Below are 15,105 nucleotides of genomic sequence, written 5' to 3'. Positions count from 1 at the left end.
GTGAGGGTACCGCATGGGGGAACTCAGGATGGAGGCACCTGGAGGTGCCAGGACCAGCTCGCACTGTGGGGACTGGACAAGTCCCGGGGGTCTGAGCCCCCTCCTCCGAGCCAGCTTGCCCATCCCTGCCCCACGCTGCCCCGGCTGCCCACGTGGCCTGTGGGGTGCAGGGGTGCGGGGCTGGACCAGGGCCGAGGGGTCCTGACTGCGCACGAGCAGGCTGGGGGGAGAGGGGTCTGGCGGGGCCGGGTTGGGGCCCGGCTGCCTGGCTCCGAGTACGGCGGTGGGGGCCGAGGCGGCAGCGCGGGGCGGAGGTGTGATCCTGCCAGCTGTTCCCTCGCATCAGCCTGATGGAAACGAGCCGGAGCCGTGAGCTCATCTCCGGGGCTGGCCCCCGCCGCCCCCGCTGCCCCCACGCAGGCATGCGCACGCCTGGGGACACACGCATGTACAGCGCTCACGCGTGTGCGTGTATGCAGGCGTGCCCGTCTGCACGTGTGTGTATGTGTGTGTGCTGCTGGTACGCGCTGCCGGGGCCGGGAGGGTGCTCCTGGGTGCAGCCAGGCCGGCAGCCCCTTGCTCAGCTCCGCCACAGGGACAGCGGCCATCGCCCGGCCCTGCCTCCTGCCAGGATCAGGCTGCGGGGTGACACAGCTGCAGGGTGACACAGCTGCAGGGTGACACGGCTGCAGGGTGACATGGCTGCAGGGTGACACGGCTGTGGGGTGACATGTCTGTGGGGTGACGCAGTTGCGGGGTGACACGGCTGCAGGGCCAGCAGACACCGTCGCCTGCAGCGCAGGCATTTCTTTATCCTGCTGCCATGGCCGGGCTGCGCAGGCGTCGGGGGCTGCCGGGGTCAATGGGGAGCTGCGGGGGCTAAACCTTCCCTTTGGGGTCAGCCAGGGAGGGGCGAGGGGTCACAGCGCGGGGGCTGTGATGCTGTGTGCAAACCCCACTGCTGGGTGTGCAGCCCCCTGGGGAGCGGGGGGGTGCCGGGCTGGGGGCTCCTGAGCTGGGGGGAACTGGGTGGGGGCTCCTGAGCCCCGGGGGTGCCAGGCTGGGGGCTCCTGAGCCCGAGGTGTGGCGGGGTGGGGGCTCCTGAGCTGGGGGGAACTGGGCTGGGGGCTCCTGAGCCCCAGGGGTGCCAGGCTGGGGGCTCCTGAGCCCAGGGTGTGGCGGGGTGGGGGCTCCTGAGCCAGGGGGGTGCCGGGCTGGGGCAGCCCCGGGGAGGTCCCAGTTCCTGGGGAGAGCGGGACAGGATGGGACCCCCGGGGATCCTCCCCCCATCTCTTGCCCTCTGCCGAGGGTGCCTGTCCCTGCCTGTGGGATCTCTGCACCCGTGGGCGGGGGGCCCACGGCCACCCCCTCCCCTCGCCGCCCGGGGCCGCTGGGCAGGGCCGGTGCGGGCAGCGGAGCTGGGGGGGCCGGGCGGGGGCTCGGGGCGCAGCAGCCGCAGCCGCGCATGCCCCACGCGTGCCGGCCCCGGGCCGCTCCTACCTGTCAAATTAAAAGCAATTCCCCCCGGGGGATGCTCAAAGGCACTTTCAGGGTAAATCTCATTTCTCCCCCTCCCCCCCCTCGGCCGGGCGGCTGCGGCGCGGGGGGAGGGGCGGGACAATGCAATTAAAACCGGAGAAAATACCGGGGGGGGCGGCTCTGCCTTCGGAAGTTTGCACCGGCGTAATTAGATCAGCGAGGGCTCATATGGATGCTGGAGGGACTCGCAGCCGAGACGCGCATAGCTGCGGTGACAGGGGCCCCGGGGGACCCTCGCCGAGGGCAGGGAGCCGGCAGCTGCCCGACGCCCCCCGCGGCCGCCCGTCCCCGCGGCCTCCGGGCGCCTCGCGCGGGCCGTGCCCTGCGGCACGGGGGGGGTGTCCGCGATGGAGCTGCTCATCGGGAGGGGGGGGAGCCCTCCCCCGGGCTGCCCGCACCCCCCCTCCCCGCGCGGGCCTCCTGCCCTGCCGCCCCCCGGACCGCCCAGCTCAGCCCGGGGCGAGGCCAGAGAGTGACATCACCGCTTCGCGCAGTGACGTCACCGGGGCATGACGTCACGAGGGGCGGTGTGGACTCCAGCGGCCGGGGCAGGTGCGGGGGGGAGCGAGGGCGCTGCCCGGCCCCACTCGGGTCATGTGCGGGGCAGCGGCGCGGGAGGCGCCGCCGGAGGGAATCCGTCACGGGGGGGACGGGCGCTGCCCCCCGCCCCCGGCGTGTGCCCCCCCCCGACCTCCCCCGCGGGTCCTGCGCCCCCCTGCAGCCGGCACGAGAGTGTGCGAGTGGGGCTGGAAACACGGACACGCATGGACACGCATAGATACACAGACACGGACTCATAGACCCTCCCCGCAGCGCGGGCCCGGAGCACGCGGAGCCCGTTTGGGGCCGCTGCCGGCAGCTCCCCCGCCCGCTCCCGCCCGGGCTGATACCGGGTGACCCCCCCCCGCCGTACCGGACCCCCCGAGGGGCCCCTTCGGCTCTCGGGAGCGGGGAAGGCAGGGCAGCGCGGCGGTCCGCAGCCGGGGGACGCGCCGCGGCGCCGGGGGCACGGGGATGGGCGCAGCCGGGCCGTGAGGCCGGGGGGGCTCTGGTGCCCCGTGCTCCGGCGAGGGTAAGCCGGCAGAGCAGAGTATCCCCCCGGTCCGGGGGTGCGGGGGTGACCGCCCGTCCGCCCGCCCGCCCCGCCGCGCCGCCAGAGCCCCTCCGCGCTCCTTAGTAAGGTGTCGCCTTTATTCCAAATATTTACACCCGGCCGGGCCGGGCCGGGCCCCCCCGTGCTCCCCCCCGTGCCCCCGGCTCTCGGGGCGGCGGGGCCGCTGACGGCCCGGCGGGACAGACACGCTAGAAAATAAAATTTAAAAAAAAAAAAAAAAGGAAAGACGGACAAAAAAAAAGCGAAAAATTGCACCAATTCCCCCCGGGGCGGGGGCAGCGCGGCCGCCCCGTCCAGCCCGGGGGCTCGGTCAGTCTCGGTGCCGGCCCGGGACCCCCCCCGGCCCCCGCCGCCGCCGCCTCAGTCCCCCACGTCGATCTCCTCCTCCGAGAGCTCGGCGGGCGGCGGCGGCGCGGGGCCGGGGCCGGGGCCGGGGCCGGGGCCGGGGCCGGGGGGGCGCGGGGGGTCGGGCAGCGCCGTCAGCTGCTGGAGGGCGGCGGGGGGCAGCGCCTGCAGCGAGGCCACGTCGGCCCGGAGCTCCTCCAGGTCCCGCTTGAGCTTGGCGCGGCGGTTCTGGAACCAGGTGATGACCTGGGCCGTGCTGAGCGCCAGCCGCGCCGCCAGCTGGTCCCGGTCCGCCGGCGAGAGGTACTTCTGCCGCAGGAACCGCTGCTCCAGCTCGTAGATCTGCTGGTTGGTGAACGCCGTCCGCGACTTGCGCCGCTTCTTGCAGGCCGGGCGCTGCCCCAGGGCTCCCAGCGGCTCCCGACCTGCGGGGACAGCGGGCTCAGCGCGCCGGCACCAGCACCGGCAGCGGCACCCGCACCGCCGAGCCGCGCTGAGCCGAGCTTAGCTGAGCCCCGCCGCGCCGAGCCCCGCCGGGCCCGTCCCCGCCCCGCCGACCCCCGCCGACCCCTTCCCAGCCGTGCAACGCCGAACCCGGTCGGACCGAGCCGGGCCGCGCCGAGCCGAGCCGAGCCGAGCCGAGCCGAACTGAACCGAGCCCAGCCAAGCTAAGCCGAGCTGAACCGAGCCAAGCCGTACCGGCCCAGCTCAGCCGTGCAAACCAAACCGAGCCGCGCCGAGCCCGAGCACCGGCCCTGCCCGTGACGCCCCCCGGGCCCCGTGCCGCTGCCGGGTCCCCGGTGCCGGGAGCCGAGAGCCGCCCGGCCCGGCCCGCCCCGCCGCTCCCGCCTGGCCCCGCGCCGTTCCACAGCGGCCCCGGTTCCGCCGGAGCTGCCGCCCGCTGCGGCGCGGGGCCAAGCCCACCCGTGTCCCGCGGGGCCGAGCCCACCCGTGTTCCGCCGGCGGCTCGGTCCGGCGGTCCCGGGGCTCCGGTCCGGCCCTTCCCCGCCGGCAGATCGCCCCGACCCCGGCGCCGGCTCGGTCCGTGAGCCCGGCCCGCTGCTGCGGGGCCCGCACCGCGCCGGGGCCGGCATCCGGTAGCGGAGCCCCGGGAGCCGCCGGCGGCGGGGACGGACCGGCAGCACGAAGCGCCTCTGCTTTCGCTCAGCGATTTTCAGGAGCCCCGGTGCCGGCGGCCCCGGGTCGGTGCGAGTCTCCCGGGGCCCGGTCCCCGCTCTCGGCACGGCTGCGCCGCAGCCCCGAGGCCCCGATCCGGCCCCGATCCGGCGCTGCTGCTGGCGGAGGAGAAGAGAAACCGCCCGTGAGATGCGGATCTTGTCCGCCCGCGGCATCGGTACAGGCTCCACACCGGCCGCAAGGTCCCGGCGCTGCTGCCCGCAGCGGGGGCTCCGCTGCCCGGGACCCCCGGCCGCCGCCCCGACCCGCCGGGGCCGCGAGTGGGTCCGTCCGTGCAGCGGCCTCGGGCGTCCGCTACCGGAGCCCCGGGCCATCCCGGCCGTGTCCGTAGGTCTGTCCGGGCAACGGGGCTTTACCTCGATGGCGGGACCCCGGTGGCTCCCGTTTCTGTCCGTCTGTCCATCGGGGCAAAGAGATTTTTTTCGTTCATCACGGGAGCCGCGCTCCGCCCGGCCGTGTCCGTCTGTCTCTCTGCCCGTGCGGGTAACGGCCTTTTACCTTAATTACGGGAACCTCGATCTCTCCTCTCTCTGTCCGTCTGTCCGTGCGTCCCGGTTCACTCTGTTAGCCGCGGCCAGGAAGGGATTGTTTTTTTGTTAATTACGAGAACCTCGCTGCTCCCGGCCGTGTCCGTCTGTCCGGCCGGGGAACGGGGTTCTACCTCCGTTCCGGGAGCCCTGCTCTGTCCCGTTTCTGTCCGTCTGTCCGGCCGGGTAAGGGGATTTTTTCGTTTACCGCGGGAGCCGTGCTCCGCCCGGCCGCGTCCGTCTGTCCGGCCGGGGAACGGGTTTTTACCTCCATTCCGGGAGCCCCGCTCTCTCCGCCTTCCATCTGCCTGTCTGTCCGGCCGTGCAACGGCTTCTCTTCGTTAATTACTGAAGCGCCGATCCGCCCGGCCGTGTCCGTCTGTCCGTCCGGATCAGGGTCTTTTATTTTCGTTAATCACGGGAGCCGTGCTCTGTCCGGCTGTGTCCGTCTGTCCGGCCGGTAAGGGGCTTTCGTTAATTACCGGAGCGCCGCTCGGCCCGGCCGGGAAAGGGCTTTTTTTTTTCGTTAATTACAGGAGCCCGGCTCTTTCTGCCCACGTCCGTCTGTCTGGCCGGGCAACGGATTTTTCATTAACGGCGGGAGCCGCGCTCTGCCCGTCCGTGTCGGTCAGTCCGGCCGGGTAACGGTTTGTTTTTTTCTTTCGTTAATTACAGGAACGCTGCTCTGCCCATCCCTGGCCGTGCGTCTGTCCCGGTAAGGTTTTTTTTCGTTAATCACGGGAGCCCCACTCTGTCTGTCGATGTCCATCTGTCCGTCCAGGTAACGGGTTTTCGTTAACGGCGGGAGCCCCACTCTGTCTGTCCGTGTGTCCGTCCGTGTAAGGGATTTTTCGTTAACGACGGTCGCCGCGCTCTGCCCGCCCGTGTCCGTCTGTCCGGTCGATGGAGGATTTTTGTCTGGGGCGGGCGGCAGGTCCCGGTTGCCGCTTGGTCCGTCGGTCCGTCCGTCCGCCCGCTCTCACGGCGGGTTTCCCCGCTGGGGCTGAGCCGGGGACCGGCGGGGCCGGTTCGTTTCCGCGGGCCCGGTGCCCCGGCGGAGCCGCCGCCGGTCCGGGCCGCCCGCGGGCAACGTCCATAAGGGTGAGCGGCTGCCCGACCCGCCGGGAACCGCGCCGGTTCCCCGGCCCCGCCGGTAACGGGTTTCTGCCGGAGACCCGAGGCCCGGCCGGAGCCACCGTCCCCGCCGAAGGAGCCCGCCGGGGCTCGGGGACGCCGGCGCCGGGGTCGGTAACGGGTTTTCGTTGCCGACGGGACCGATCCGCCGCTCTGCCCCGGCGCCCGGTCACGGTCACGGTCACGGCCACGGCCAGGGCCACGGCTCGGCGGGGCTGGGTGCCGCCGCTCCGCTCGGTGCAGCACGGCCGCCGCCGCGGGACCGATCCGCCGCCCGGTACCGCGGCTCCTGAGGCCCGCGGCCGGATCGGTCCCCGCGTCTCCCGGTAAAGCTGCCGGGCCCAGCCCGGCCGGTCCTCCCGGAGCTCCGTCCCTCTGTTGCAGCTCACCCGCCTCCGCGCAGCGGGCTCGGCCGGGGGTCGCTCGGGCTCCCGGTGCCCGGCCCCGGGCCTCTCCCTCCCCCTGGGCCGTGGCCCCGGTGTGGCTCCGGGGAGCGGTGCAGGGGCCGCCCCGGCCAGGCGGCCGTGTCCCCGCGGCCCCGGGCGAGCAGCGGCCCCGGGCGAGCACCGGCCCCGTCCCTGCCCGCGGCCGCGGCTCTCTCGGCCGCGCTCGCCCCTCCGGGACACGAAGGAAACTTACCGGGGCCGCGCCGGGCTGGGGGCGAGGAGGGACCCCGGCCCCGTCACGGGCCCGGCGGCGGCGCAGCCCTGGCCCCCCCACCCGCCGGCTTCGGCACCTGCCCGGTCCCCGGCCCCGGCCCGCCCCGGTCCCGGCGGAGCCCCCCGCCGCCCCGGTACCTTCGGCCGCCTGCAGCACGCCCAGCTCCAGCCCCTGGAAGGTTTTGCTGGCGAGCTCCTCCAGCGCGCAGAGCGGCGAGGACGGGGCGCAGCCGCCGCCGCGGGGCCCTGCCGCCTTCTCGGGGAGCCGGGCGGGGGGCGCGGCGGGGCCGGGGCCGGGGGGGCTCCCGCCGCGGGGCCGCCCCAGGATGTCCTCGATGCCGAAGGGGGTCAGCGGCTTGTTGGAGTTGGCGGGCGGCGGGAGCTGGTCCAGGGCGCTCCGCCGGCGGCCGCCGCCCGGGGGGTGCAGCGGGGGGGAACCGGCCGCCTCCCGCGCCGAGGTCATGGCGCGTCCCCGCTCCCGCACCGGGGCCGCCTCAGCACCGCGCCCGCCTCATCCCGCCGGGATCCCCCCCTCTCGCCGCCGCCGTCCCGCCCGCGCATCAAGCCGCGGCCGCACTTAAACCCCGCGGGCGCAGCCCGCCCCCTCGGCGGGGGCCCGGCGGCGGCGGCGGCGGCGGGGAGCGCTCGGCCTCCCGGCGCCGGGAGCCGCTCGGCGGGGCTGGGCAGCTCCGCGCCCGCCGCCGCTCCCCCCCCCGCCCCGCGGCCCCGGTGCCGCAGCCTTAAAGACCCGGGGCCGGGGCGGCAAATTGGGCACCGGGAGGAGGAGGAGGAGCCACCGACGGGGGGGGTGAGGGGGGGGCACCGCTCCCTCTCCGGGGTGCAGACGGGGCGCAGCGCCGCGCCTCCCCCTTGTACAGCGATTTTAACCCACCCCCCCCCGGGGGGGCGGCCGGTGGGTGCCCGCTGCCCCCCCCCATGCTCAGCGGGGCTTTTACCGTCGCAAAAAAATTTATTAGCTCCCCTGCTCTAAAATGCCCCATAAAAGCGCAGGGGCCGCCGCGTCTGGGAGTGATTAGGCCGCTTCGGGTGGGTTTTGGGTTTCAGAGCGCGGCCCGGCCATAAATCCCCCCCCGCCTTCACTGCCCTCCCCGGTACAAATAGCTCCGGGATCCCGACCGCTCGTAAAAAGCCCGGGGACGCCCGCACACGCAGGTGAGCCCCGGCTGCTGACACCGGGTCCACATCCTCCGGCGGGATCGGGACCGGGGGATGCCGAATCGCCCTTCCGGGGCGATTTGGCATCCCCCGGTCCCGATCCCGCCCAGTGCCCCCATGGGTCTGCTGCTGGGATGCTCTGGGCCCGGCGACGGTGACGGTGTGGAGGGCGCAGGGGTCATGGCGGTAATGAGAGAAAATGAACCTGTGGGCGAGAGGGCGGTGGGAGAACCGTGCCGGGCTGGGGGAGCAGGTGCAGGGGGACCCGGCAGTGCCGGTGCCGGGAGGGGTTGGGGGCTTCCAATCTTGCTGACAAAGGCAGAACGCGATCCCCCGGCTGGAAATTGGAGTTAGATAAATTCAACCTTGAAATTTCCCAGCAGCCGGAGCAATTAAACGCCGGAGCGGGCGGCGGGCGGGGGTGGAGAGGGGGCTCCGGCAGCCTGGGATTGAACTGATTTGGGAGAGGTTTGCAGGCTGCTCCCGGGAAGTGCCAGTCTGGGAGCGCGGCCACCCCGGCATGGTGCCGCCAGACGGGCCCCGCTCCCACGGGCACACAGGGCCCCTCGCCCGCCGGCGTGCAGGGCGCGGCAGGCCGACACGGCAGTGTTTGCACGGCTGCCTTGCACGCGGCTTTTGTCCTCTCCGGAGGGCTCGCTCGCCTGGCTGGCGGCAACGCGGCGTGGGGAGGCACGGGGAGCGGGTGGAACTGCCACTGCTGCACGTGCTGCCGGCTCCCGCTGCCTGCGGGGGGACGGTGCCTGTCCCAGGGTGCAGGCAAGCTGCCTCCCCTGCTGCTGCCCCGGCTGCCGGCCCAACAGGAGCTGCCGGTGGCCCCGGGCTCAGCTGGGCCCCTGTGAGCCGTGATTTCTTCCAGCAGCACCGCGTGGCACCGTGCCGGACATGAGGCCCCGGGCACCCAGTGGGCAGGGGCGGGGAAGGGTGCACAGCCCTTCTTCCCCGGTCCCAGCCCCGGCTGGCACCCGCGCCCTAGGCTCAGTCGCAGCTAATGTCCTGTGACATGCACCAGGAAATTGCCACTCAGGCTAATTCCTTGTTCGTGCGCTGATCGGGGCTTGCAGCCGCCCTGCCCCACGGAGCAAAGCCCCCTGCAACTCCAGCTGCTCGGGGACCGGAGGGAACGGCTGCAGAGTCCTGGGCTGGCAGTGCCCAGGGCACTCTGGCCGGGCTGGGCCCTGGGCACCGGGCAGGACAGGCAGGAGTCGGGCTGGGAGCCGGGCGGATCTCCAACTGCAGTGCTCACCCTGGTGGGATGCGACGTTCCCCCTGCCCCATTGCCCCTGCCCCGTCACCCCTGCCCATCGCTTCGCAGCGGTTGGGGTGAAGCCCCTGTGCAGCAGCCAGGTGCCCAGGGATGCTCCCGGGGAGCCGTGCCGCCACCTCCTTGACCCCCCAGTCGTGCCCCAGTGAGGCAGCCCCGGGCACTGCCAGGGTGGGCTGGGCAACCCGCATCCTGCCCGGCTGCCGGCAGCCACCGCAGGCCGGGTAAGGGCACGGCACGGGCATGGGCACGGGCATGGCGGCAGGGATGCAGCGCAGGCATGCTGCCTGCCGAAGCAGTGCTCCCCACCCCTGTGGCAGGCCTGCCGCCCCCTCCCCACTTGCCGCCCCAGCCGCCCCCCAGCCCCGGCACAGGGCGAGCCTCGGCCCCCGGCTCACCGCCAGGCGGGGGAAGCGTCAGCTCCAGCTGCCGGGAACACAGGATAGGAAACGCTTTTCACCCCAAAGCAGGACACAGTGGAAAACAAAAAGAGATCTCTGAATTTTTGCAGGAACATTGGAGTTTCCTGCAGAGCGGGGCAGAGCGCCCTGCGCTGGCCGGGCGCCCGCAGCCGGTGGGGATGGTGACGGGCACGGCTGCTAGGACGGAGCCGGGGGCACCGCAGGGCAGTGCACCCCGGCGTGGCACTGCCAGGCCCTGCCTTGGCTCCCACATCTCCGTCCTGCTGGGGCTCAGGTCCCCTGGGGGGTCCCTGGGGGTCTGGGACCATGTGCAAGGCCTGGGTCCTCAGCTCCCCAGCTGCCTCCCAGCCCCCTGTGGCCGCTGGCAGCCCGGCTGGGGCAGGCGGCAGCGCCCGAATGTGCCGGGGCCCAGCCCCTCGTGCTCCTTCCCCCGGCAGCTGTGCCAGGCCCTGCACCCCTCGCATTGGGCGCAGGGCGAGCAGCGCCTGAGCGTGTGTGTGTGCGTGCCTGTGGGAGGGTGTGCGTGCTCGTGGGAGGGTGTGCGTGCTCGTGGGAGGGTGTGCGTGCCTGCATGAGGGTGTGCGTGCCTGTGGGAGGGTGTGCGTGCTCGTGGGAGGGTGTGCGTGCTCGTGGGAGGGTGTGTGTGCCTGCATGAGGGTGTACACGCTCTGGAGACCGTCTGCGCCAGTGGCTGGGGCTGCCCTGTCCCCCCACTCAGGACACCCCATCTCAGGGGCACCCATGGCTCCAAGCACCGGCAGCTCCGGGCGCCCCAGCTCAGAGGCACCCACAACGGGGAGCACCCGGGGCCGCCCACCCCTGCGTGCCTGCGGCCCCGCTGCAGCCGGCTGGGGAAGGCCCGCGCCACCCTGGGGTGCCTGTGCCGCACCGGCAACTCCCTGTGCCGGGGTAACGTGATTAGGGGTGGGAGGCGGCAGCTCAGCCCGCTAATACGCTTATGCCCCAGCACCACGCTCTGCCCCTGATCTATTATTTAGCGGATCCATTTCAATAACGCGGCTCCGTGCCGAAGCGCCTGGCGGTAACTCGATTAGGGGCGCTCCCAGCCCCGCGCCGGAGCTGGAGCTGCAGAGCAGTTTGCACATGGAAATTGCTTGCAAATGAATTTTCCTTTAATAAGGGGAATAGCTCAGTGCAAAATTAAACCGTCGGTAGCGGAGACAAGTGGGGCATCACCGGGGGAGCCGCCGGCAGCGCCGCGCCCCGCGCCGGGGGAGGAGACCTGGCCAATTATTGGCAATAAATCCTGACCCTGCTCACGGGGCCGGCGGCCGCGGGTGAAGCCACGACTAATGGGATTACACCTCGCCCCGGTAAACGGGGATTAATGTGCCGGGAGCAGGGGGACGCCGGGGATCCCCCGCCAGGAGCTGTTGGCAAATGATCTATTCATTAACACGCGCCGACCTCGCCGCGCGCACCAGAGCGGGGCTGACCCCTGCTCCATTACGCAGCGAGCACGGAGGGGAGCGGCGGCGGGGACAGGGATGGGGACAGGGACGGGGATGGCCCGGGGCGAGGAGCGCTGGGGTCTCATGCCCCCCGGGAGCACCGGGGCGGTGGGGGGCTGGGTCCCAGCACACGTCTCAGCTGCTCCCACACGCGTGTGCCGGTGCAGGTGCAGCCTGTGCTGGCGGGCGCTCACACCCGTGTGCCTGGCGTGTACCTGTGTGCACAGCCTCCGCCCCCAGCAGACACCCGCAGCTGCGTGTGCGGGCACAGGCGTGTGCAGGGGCCATGCACGGAGGCGCTCAGGGAGCACCAAGACGCCAGCTCACGTGCAGGGCCGCCACACGCGTGTGCAGGCACACGCACACACATGGAGGCACATGTGCCAGGGGCTGGCAGGGGGGGCAGCAGCAGGACACGGCCCTGGCGGGGGCACCCAGGCAGGGACGAGGGAGGATGCTGTGGGGACCCCCGCCCAGCGCCGTGCGCGGGGGAAGCGGTGTGCCAGGGTCAGGGGGTCCCGCCGGCCCCGGCCCCAGCTGCTGCCCCCCTCCCCGGGACCCCCTCCCCGCTCCAGGGCCTCCATATGGGCCTGGGCCAAACTCCAGCCAAATGGGCCGGGGGGGGGGGGGGTTGCATTTCAAAGCCTCTGGCTGGAGCAAACGCTGCTGCCCCCCCGCCGGGCTGTCGCCCGCCTGCGCCCCCTGACCCCGGCCACGGCAGCGCTGGCGGGGACGGTCCTGTCCCCCTCCCAGGGATGATGGGGACAGCCCCGCGAGCTGCCGGGAGCCATGGGGCAGGAGGTGGGGACCCTCTGGCGAGGGGCCTGTGCCGGGCGGCCCCACGCTGGGACCCCCGCAGGGGTCGGGGTCCCTCCTGGCGTTGATCGGGGCTGGCGGCTGCGCTGGCCGGGGGAGAGGGGCTGCGGGGGGCAGAGGGGGGGTGGGCCGGGCGGCGGGGGGGAGCGGGCTGGGGCGGTGGGTCGTGGGAAACCCGTCCCGCCGTGGGGCAGAGCCATTGTGTGGGGCCGTGTGCCCGCTGCCCGCGAGGGCCGGGGGGCTGTTTATGATGGGGCAGGCAGGAAGCGGGCAGGCAGCACCGTCTCACCGCGGCTGCTTCCTTCCCCGCGCCGCAAATAGCCGGGACGGGGCGGCCGGCGGAGGCGGCCGGAGCAGGGGCTGCGTGGGGCGGGGGATGCCGAGGACCCGCTCTGCTGCGCCGCCCCCGGCAGCCCCCGGCCCGGGGCCTGGGCAGAGGTGCCAGCGGACACAGTCACGGCACGGGGAGCGGGTGCTGCTGGAGACCCTGGCCCGCTCTCACTGGGCACAGCCGGAGCAGGGTGGGGGGCTCCGGCCATTGTCCAAGGGGTGCCTGCATTTGGGGCACCCTGTCCCCTGTCCCCCTGATGGCTGCATGGCATCAGGTCCCCTGGGGGGACCCAGCTGCCTTGGGGCACCTCCCAGGGCCGGGGAGGGTGGGCGCAGGGTGACGGGGTGCGGCGGCGGGGCCGGCGCGGCGATGCGGCCATGCGGATTCAATTAGGGCGCGAGCGCGGGGGGCTCGGCTCGGCCCCGCGCCGGGCAGCGCGGTGAGGAAATGGCTCGTCTGAGCCGCTGACAGCCCGGCCCCGCGCCCAAGATGAACGACCGCCGGATTAAAGCTCCGCACGCTGACAGGGCGCACCTGAGCGAGGAGCAGGGCCAGGGCGGCCGCGGGGGGGGCCTGGGACCCCGGCCCCGGCGCTGCCGAGGGGCCGCCGAGAGGCCAGGAGGGGGGTCCCGGGTGGCCCAAGGGGTGGGGGGACGTGGCACCGGGGGGATGCACCCCGGGCATGGGCACCCACAGCCTCGTGGGACCAGGCAATGGGTGAGTGAGGGTGAGGGCGAGCGGGGCACCCACAGCAGCACCCCGCGCAGGGTGAACACGGGGATGCAGCGGCACGGCCCACTCCTCTGGCACACGTCACCCTGCGGGACCGGCCGGGCTCCGGCTGCGAGCAGGGACCCCCGGCTGGGGCCAACTCGGGTGCCCGCTGCGGGACTGGCCCAGCCTGCGCCCCAGACCCGCTGGGGCCAGCTCCAGCCGTGGGTGCTGCCAGACCCCCGCTGCTGTGCCAGGGCAGCGCACCCTGCTCAGGCTGCCTGTGCCGGTGCCGGGCCCGTGCCCAGGATCTCCAGCCATGGCTGGGGAAGCACAGGGCACGGTGGGGCTGGCAGACGCGGGGGCTCGCTCCTGGCTCCAGCCCCAAGTGCTGCCCTCGGCCGGGCTGCCCAGAGTGCACGGCCCTCCCAGTGCCCGACAGCCCTCCCAGTGCCCCAGAGCCCAGCACAGCCCTCCTGGTGCCCCACAGCCCTCCCCGTGTCCCCACGGCCCTCCCTGTACCCCACAACCCGGCGCACCCCACGGCCCCCTGCCGTGGGGCTGGACTGGGCAGGGGGAGAGTGCCGGGGAGGGCTGGGGGCTCCGGCCTGGCACCTTGCCAGGCTGCAGCAGGGTGGGGGCACCCCGGCGCTCCCACGGGGCTCAGCGACAGGCTGGGTGCTGCTACCGGGGGGGGACCCTCCGTCCCGCGGGGACCTGGGGGGACCCGTCCGTCGGCCAGCGAGCGTTGGGCTCACGGCGCGCGGGGCCGGGGGATCGATGGGCTGCGGCGGGTCACCGATATCATTAACCCCAGCGAGGCAGCCGGGCCGCACCGCCCAGAGGTTAATTAAAAAGAAAAGTGCAATGAAATGCGGCAGCGGTGGCGGGGGGGCCGGCGCGGCAGCACTGGTGCGGGCAGCGGGCACGATGCCGCCAGGGCCGCCGTCAGTTGCATCCCCCGGCGCGGGCTGTCACACGGGGGTCGGGGGGGTGGGACAGTGGGGGGGAGCAGGTGGTACCTGGGGTGTCCCCGTCCCACGTGTTCCCCACGGCCTGGAGGGCTGGTGGGGCTCAGCGTGCCGGGGGTGCGGGCGGGGGCTGGGGCACTCTGCAGGCAGGGGGTTGGGGCGGGAGCCGGCGGCATCGCTGCCCCCAGGCAGCAGGAGGGCAGGAGCATGGCTGCCTGCACCAGCGCCGCCCGTCCGGCTCCTGATGCCCACGCCTGCCTGGTCGTGCAGGGGTGCCCAGGTGGGATGGGGGGCTTGTGTGTGTGCGCGTGTGTGTGCGTGTGTGTGCGTGCGCACATGCGTGTGTGCGCGCAGCACCATCAGTGTGTGCATTCGGGTACTTTACACGTAGGCAGGGGGGCACCCCTGTGCCCCGGAGCTGGGGGGACCCAGCCGTCCTGGCAGGGGGCATGGGGAGGGCCGTGCCATGCTATGCCATGCCGCACTGTGCCGCGCCGTGCCGCGTGGCAGAGCTAGGCGGGAGGAAGAAGAGCCGTCGCAGAGGAAGCCCCATCCTTCCTCCTCCTCCCGCCCCAGCCCGGCTCTATTCTTAGCCCTGGTCTGTCCTGCATCCTCCCTGCCCGGCCGGGGTCCGGCCCTGCGCCCCAGTGGGACCCTCAGGGTAGGAGAACGGGGGACCCCACCGCGGGGACCCCGTCCCTCCATGGGCCCCGCTCCCTGCCCCCAGCTGCCGCCGTAACTCTAGACCCGACAGCTGTGCCGCCGCGGCTGCCCCACAGCCCCCACGGCACGGCACGGCATCACACGGCACGGCAGGGCACGGAGGTGGGGGCCAGCCGTCCAGCCTCTGGTGCAGGATCGGACCCTCCTGCCCACTGGTATCAGTCCTCATGCAGACCCCAGCATTGCCAGGTGTCCCCCGCCTGTCCCTGTCCCGTGGGCTGGCTGGGGGGCGGGGGGGCCTCTGCCCCCCGGGGCTGGGGGCGTGGGGAGGGAGATGGAGCCCTGGGGCGGTGGGGGGGAGGAAGGATGGGGCGGGGGGTGGCACCCCAGGGACAGTGCTCATCTGGGCGTGGGGACAAGGGATGGTACCTATCTCGGAAAGGGGACCCTGGTGACGGCGTCTCTCCCGGTGTGGGGACACTGGGGACCCTGCCTGCCCGTGCATCCCGGGGACACGTCTCTGTGGGTTTGGGACCAGGGAACGGTGCCTCGCTGGATTTGGGGACCGGGGGGGTGTCCCCCCGGCTGGGGCAGGGGCTGCGCGGGTGCCCGCCATGCCCAGGTCCGCAGTGGCCCGGCTGGCCACGGTGGGCTGCGGTGACCCTCGCGTGGTGGGGCCGTCCCTGGGCCGTGGCAGGCGCGGCGGGGTCAGCGCGGCAGTGCTGCATTCCTGCTCCCGGCGGGGC

The 15,105-nt window shown here is 73.3% G+C and overlaps 1 protein-coding gene across 1 annotated transcript; it reads right to left on the bottom strand.

The window, feature by feature from the left end:
• Positions 1-2,051: 2,051 nt before the first annotated feature.
• On the bottom strand, positions 2,052-6,978 carry LBX2 (ladybird homeobox 2). The gene is made up of 2 exons (XM_075150494.1): positions 6,654-6,978; positions 2,052-3,423 (listed from the first exon to the last, which is right to left on the bottom strand). Exons 1-2 carry the CDS (start codon positions 6,976-6,978, stop codon positions 3,014-3,016), a joined length of 735 nt encoding a protein of 244 aa, XP_075006595.1. The 3' UTR covers positions 2,052-3,013.
• Positions 6,979-15,105: the final 8,127 nt, after the last annotated feature.

This window comes from Calonectris borealis, chromosome 4 (assembly GCF_964195595.1).
Source record: "Calonectris borealis chromosome 4, bCalBor7.hap1.2, whole genome shotgun sequence".
Classification (NCBI taxonomy): domain Eukaryota; kingdom Metazoa; phylum Chordata; class Aves; order Procellariiformes; family Procellariidae; genus Calonectris; species Calonectris borealis.
The sequence above is the reverse complement of the archived record's forward strand: the minus strand, read 5'-3'. Positions and strand labels throughout refer to the sequence as shown.

What these genes read in the sequence shown, in the direction of transcription:
- LBX2 (XM_075150494.1), bottom strand. Translation starts at nt 6,978, where the DNA reads ATGACCTCGGCGCGGGAGGCGGCCGGTTCCCCCCCGCTGCACCCCCCG. An exon ending in CGTGCTGCAGGCGGCCGAAG is followed by an intron (nt 3,424 to 6,653) that starts GTACCGGGGCGG and finishes CTGTCCCCGCAG; the next exon opens with GTCGGGAGCCGCTGGGAGCC.